We start from the raw sequence: 4,822 nt of genomic DNA on the forward strand, positions 1-4,822 counted from the left end.
TGTCGTCGAGTATGAGATGTAATGTTTGGCTTTCTCATAGTTTTGCCGGGATGATTTTTAATACTTGATCGGTGCCGGCTCGGGTTTGTCGGCGGAAAGCCAGCTCAGAACTTCAAAGATTCGCGATCGACCACTTGGCTCTATACAGGCATTACATATTATCATGGCTGGTATCCAACCGAAGCGCGCGTGTCCCCTTGGTTCACGTCGTAAAGCGGCTTTCCGTGCATACAAAGTCGAGGGCTCAACCAACACTTTACGGGGTCGCGTTGTCGTTGGTTGGGCTAGAGGTCCGTGAAAAGAGCAAAGTATACCTTGGCGTACGCGGCTAATAGCTCGGCATTTTTTCTCCCGCAATACATATACCATGGAAATTGACCGGCTGTTTGAACGTTTCATGCGAAACATTTAATGTGGGATCGTAGATCAATATATCGCATTAAATAGATCGAAAGTACCTTGACAGGTGTTTATTTTTCACAATATGCATTTCAATTATGATCATGATTGGGAATTTTTTTCGCAGTTAAAAATGTGTTCAAATATTATTAGACGAGAGAATAACGAGATATTTCGAGGTAATCCAAAAATATATCAATTTTTCAGAACGACTAACGACAGACCCAGTCATTCAGATCGTTTTCAATGCGACACCAATTGCGTTTATCGATGCGCCCGACGTTCCACGAGAATGTCGCAGTCTGGTGCGATCAATCTTTGACATCGATGTGACAGCTCATGCTATTTCAGAGTGTGTCCCGCGCGATAATAGCGACTGCCAAGTGGCGACTATTAGTAGAATTTTAAGCCAGATACGCCAATCGACGCGAGCGACAGGAGTCAAATTAAAACGCATCCAATAGGGAGAATTCGCAAAATAAAAAAAAAACAGAGAGAGAGAGAGAGAGATAAAAGCGGAGCAAGCTGAATTGGAACGTACCGATGGTACGAAGAAGGGCAGAAAGTACTATCAACGATTCGTGTCGCTGTCAGTAACGACGCATTAACGCATTCATATCTCGCATTCCAACCCTTCGTTCGACTGCTGCTCCATGTCCACACACTCGTTCTTTCGTACGCGTCCGCATGTAGCTCGCGAACATTCGAAAAATATCCGAGACGATCGGAGTGCTACATAACCAAAGAACGTGTTAATTACGTGTCAACTTGTAAAACTCGTGAAAACTCTCTACGATATGATGTTTTATTCGTATGCCAAGTATCAGTGGCAAAAAGTGTGTCACTAAATATAAGGGTTCGTTGATGTATTATACGTTAACTGGAATCACGCTCAAGGTGGCAGTACGAACGGGCGTCTATCGCGCGAATCACTCTTCTAGAGTATTACAATTTGTCATGCGAAATAACGAACGTCGCAAGAAACAGTGGAAAAAGTTGCGAGCGAGTTACGACGGTGACAGCGTGTAATAACGGCGGTTGGCAAACCGGCAATTTAACTCTTGTAAAGTATTTTTCTCGCGTTTCACGACTTCTGCACAATATGAATACGCGATGGCGATAAGTACAATTAACTTTTAACTCACCTGCGCCTTTATTATGCAATCAGTCACGAAGAGTCCTCGAGAAATTTTACCTCGATTGAAGAAGGAAAGCAATCAAAGACAAAGTATCAAGATCAAAGTTTAATTGCACGTTTCGTGCATATGTTTGGAATACAGGGTCTCTCAGTAATAGATGACCGAACGTTGATACGGCATTTTATTTCCTAAAGATAAGAAAAGTATCATGTAAAATTCATTTTTTCAGAAAACAGGTGTAAATTTCATTAAAATAAAAAGATAATAGCAATACCTCTTATAATATAATAAAGATGAAAGATTGTATCACAATTTGTCGATTTTGACGATTATGTAATTTCAATAACAAAAATTGTTGCAAAATGAAAAATATAATAGAGAATTGTTCCATACGTATCACGTACGCCTTCGGTTTCCAATTAACTTTTACTCGAGATATTCCGACTTTTATAGTTTTCTATAAAGCATCGTCGGACCAATTATATTCAAGTAAACGAATGCTCGCTTTTCATTGGTGCAATGGTACTACATTCGTTGTTACATTCGATCTTTTTCCGTTACTTACTATACAAAATATTCGCGTTTCGTTACAATTAATATAATAATGCAAAATAATTATATAATATATAATTATATATTTAATATAACTAATTATATATTTAATATAATATATATCTTTTGAAATTCAAAACTTAATTCACTGCATAATTGTGAATTTGATCGTGCAGTATCCCCACTCCTGACGTCATCGCAACACCATCCATCTAATTTTTAGGCTGTCAGTCCACGCAAGCACGTCGGTAATGTTGGTTTATATTTTCTAACCTCGCGTGACATTCTTTGTTTCGTTATACTGTGTTAACGGTATATATAACAACAGTGATGGAAAATTCGTGGAATAAATTTTCGATTACAAATCGTAACATTCGAGGGCGAATACATACGACGTAAATTTACGCGTGTCGATTAGTGAAAGACGTAAACATACCGAGCCACGCATTCGCCACAGTTCTTCGAGCTATGGAAGAACGAACAACGTACGGATCGTCGAGAGATCGAGGCATCCTTTGCGAGTTCGAGGTTCGCGTTGTCCCAGGGAATCCGCTATGCCGCCCACATCGTCGCCGATTACTGGGAGGTATACGTGAAAGGTAAGGGCAGTTCGATCGAGGATAACGATCGTTTATCGGCGCCAATGAACTATCGTCCTCTTGTCGACAGATCGATTCGAGGAAATGGAGAATTGCGGTAATTGCGATAAGTAACGCGATACACGATCGCTAGAAAGAACGATTTCGCGGTGGAGAAAGATGTTAATCGCTCGTACAAAAAATTTAAAACATTTATAGATATCTGATTCGATTCACAGATCGAGGATAATTCTCGCGTCGCGAAAGTGCGTCGTTGTTAATATTTTCTAAGATGGCGTCGCTCAAAGAAAATTTCGTGGTTAACCTATAGAATAATGTCGAGCATAAGTATACAAAACCACATTATTCGAATAGTATACAAAGTATCGAATAATATATTGAAAATTTTTTGTATTTAAGAAAATCAAAAATGTGAAATAGTAATTTTTAATATAAATCGATTGTGAAATTGTATATATGTACTTGTACAAGTAAAAAGAATTGATTGAATGGATTTTTTTATACGTAATTATTCGGTTCGTACATATTATTTATTTCATTCCATTTCATTTAATTTATAGACAATTATTATTAATTATCTGTTGCGTAATTAATTAATATTTGGCATTTTAAGAATGTTTTCTAACTTTTATAAATCAATGATAGGATTAGTTATTTTTTGAATAGATATCATAATTTTTTAGTGAAATAACATATTGTTGTGATAATTATCATTTATTTTAGTGAAATTTTAATAAAATATTTACAATATAATTGAAGTAGTATAGATAATTTGTAATTTATAAATTGTCTATAAATATAAAATAATATAAAGAAAAATTTCAATCGAGATTGTTCTCCTCTTAAATACATAAAACTTCACAATCAATTTCTTTAAATCAATGATAGGACTAGTTACTTTTTGAATAGATACCATAATTTTTTAATGAAATAACATATTGTTGTGATAATTATCATTTATTTAAATGAAATTTTAATAAAATATTTACAATATAATTGAAGTAGTATAGATAATTTGTAATTTATAAATTGTCTATAAATATAAAATAATACAAAGAAAAATTTCAATCGAGATTGTTCTCCTCTCAAATACATAAAACTTCACAATCAATTTCTTCAAAAACGAAGCCTTGTATTAATCTTCTTCACATTTCCTTCCTCTTCAATTTTTTCAATTTCCTCTTCAATTCTTACCACGATATGCACTCCACCCTACATATGAGAAAAAGGGACATCGAGGGGAAGCAGCAAGCAAACGAGCCACGTAAAAAACAAGAAGCATGACGGAATATAAGTGAAATCGCAATAATTACAGGCGGCACGGATCGCAAATCCTGCAATACGGTAGTCAGTAGGCGGTATGGCCTACCAACAGGCGCATACAGGTATACGCAAGCTCTTTGTCGGACGGAGGTGGAGTACGGGTTATATTGGCGCCACCTCCTGCACGGTTAAGCGAGCGACTAGGGCAGACTTACGCCTTACGCCTCTCTCACTCCAACCCCACCCTCTGCCTCGCTATGCTATCTCGCTCGATCTCCCTTTCTCTCTCCCTCTCTCCCTCCTTTCTCCAACTCCACAGTCCGTCGCTCCTCGTTCTCCCTCGGTGCTTTTCCCCCTCCCCTCCGCTCCGCTCTCTCTTCTACTCTTTTCTCTCTCTCTCTCTCTCTTTCTCCTTCCCTCTTTCTCTACCCTCCCGCCCCTTCCTCGTACATGGCTCGCTCGCTCGCTCGCGCGCTCTCTGCCCTCCTCTCGTCCCTCTCTCCTCGCTGATGCTGCAACTCCGGCTCGGCTAACCCAACCTAACCCGCGGGCCAACTTCATTCCACGCCGACTGACCACCACCGACGGCCGTCGTCGTCCTCGACGCCGTCGTCGTCGTCATAGAACGCGGGTCACGCGACACGCCGTGTCGACGTCGTTACCGTGTGTTCGTGCGTTCTCCGTTCGGTTTTTTCGCGGGTCTTCCGACGACTATCCTCGAACGTTATATATATATATATATATACATATATATATATACACATATATATATATATACATATATGTATATATATATATCTCTGATTCACGACAGTGACAGGGAAACGGCCAACGTGTGAGGGGGAGAAAGAGGGAAGGCTAAGAAACGGT

The 4,822-nt window shown here is 38.8% G+C and overlaps 1 protein-coding gene across 1 annotated transcript; it reads left to right on the forward strand.

Annotated features, from left to right (window-relative positions):
* The first annotated feature begins 896 nt into the window (after positions 1 to 896).
* LOC116186289 lies at positions 897 to 4,798 on the forward strand. Its single transcript, XM_031513046.1, has 3 exons — positions 897 to 2,689; positions 3,857 to 3,902; positions 3,974 to 4,798. The coding sequence occupies exons 1-3, from the start codon at positions 2,559 to 2,561 to the stop codon at positions 4,142 to 4,144; spliced, it is 348 nt and encodes a 115-aa protein (XP_031368906.1). The 5' UTR covers positions 897 to 2,558; the 3' UTR covers positions 4,145 to 4,798.
* Positions 4,799 to 4,822: the final 24 nt, after the last annotated feature.

The sequence above is a fragment of the Apis dorsata genome, unplaced genomic scaffold (assembly GCF_000469605.1).
Source record: "Apis dorsata unplaced genomic scaffold, Apis dorsata 1.3 scaffold_569, whole genome shotgun sequence".
Taxonomy (NCBI): domain Eukaryota; kingdom Metazoa; phylum Arthropoda; class Insecta; order Hymenoptera; family Apidae; genus Apis; species Apis dorsata.

What these genes read in the sequence shown, in the direction of transcription:
- LOC116186289 (XM_031513046.1), top strand. Translation starts at nt 2,559, where the DNA reads ATGGAAGAACGAACAACGTACGGATCGTCGAGAGATCGAGGCATCCTT. An exon ending in CTGGGAGGTATACGTGAAAG is followed by an intron (nt 2,690 to 3,856) that starts GTAAGGGCAGTT and finishes TTCCTCTTCAAT; the next exon opens with TTTTTCAATTTCCTCTTCAA. An exon ending in CCACGATATGCACTCCACCC is followed by an intron (nt 3,903 to 3,973) that starts TACATATGAGAA and finishes CAAGAAGCATGA; the next exon opens with CGGAATATAAGTGAAATCGC.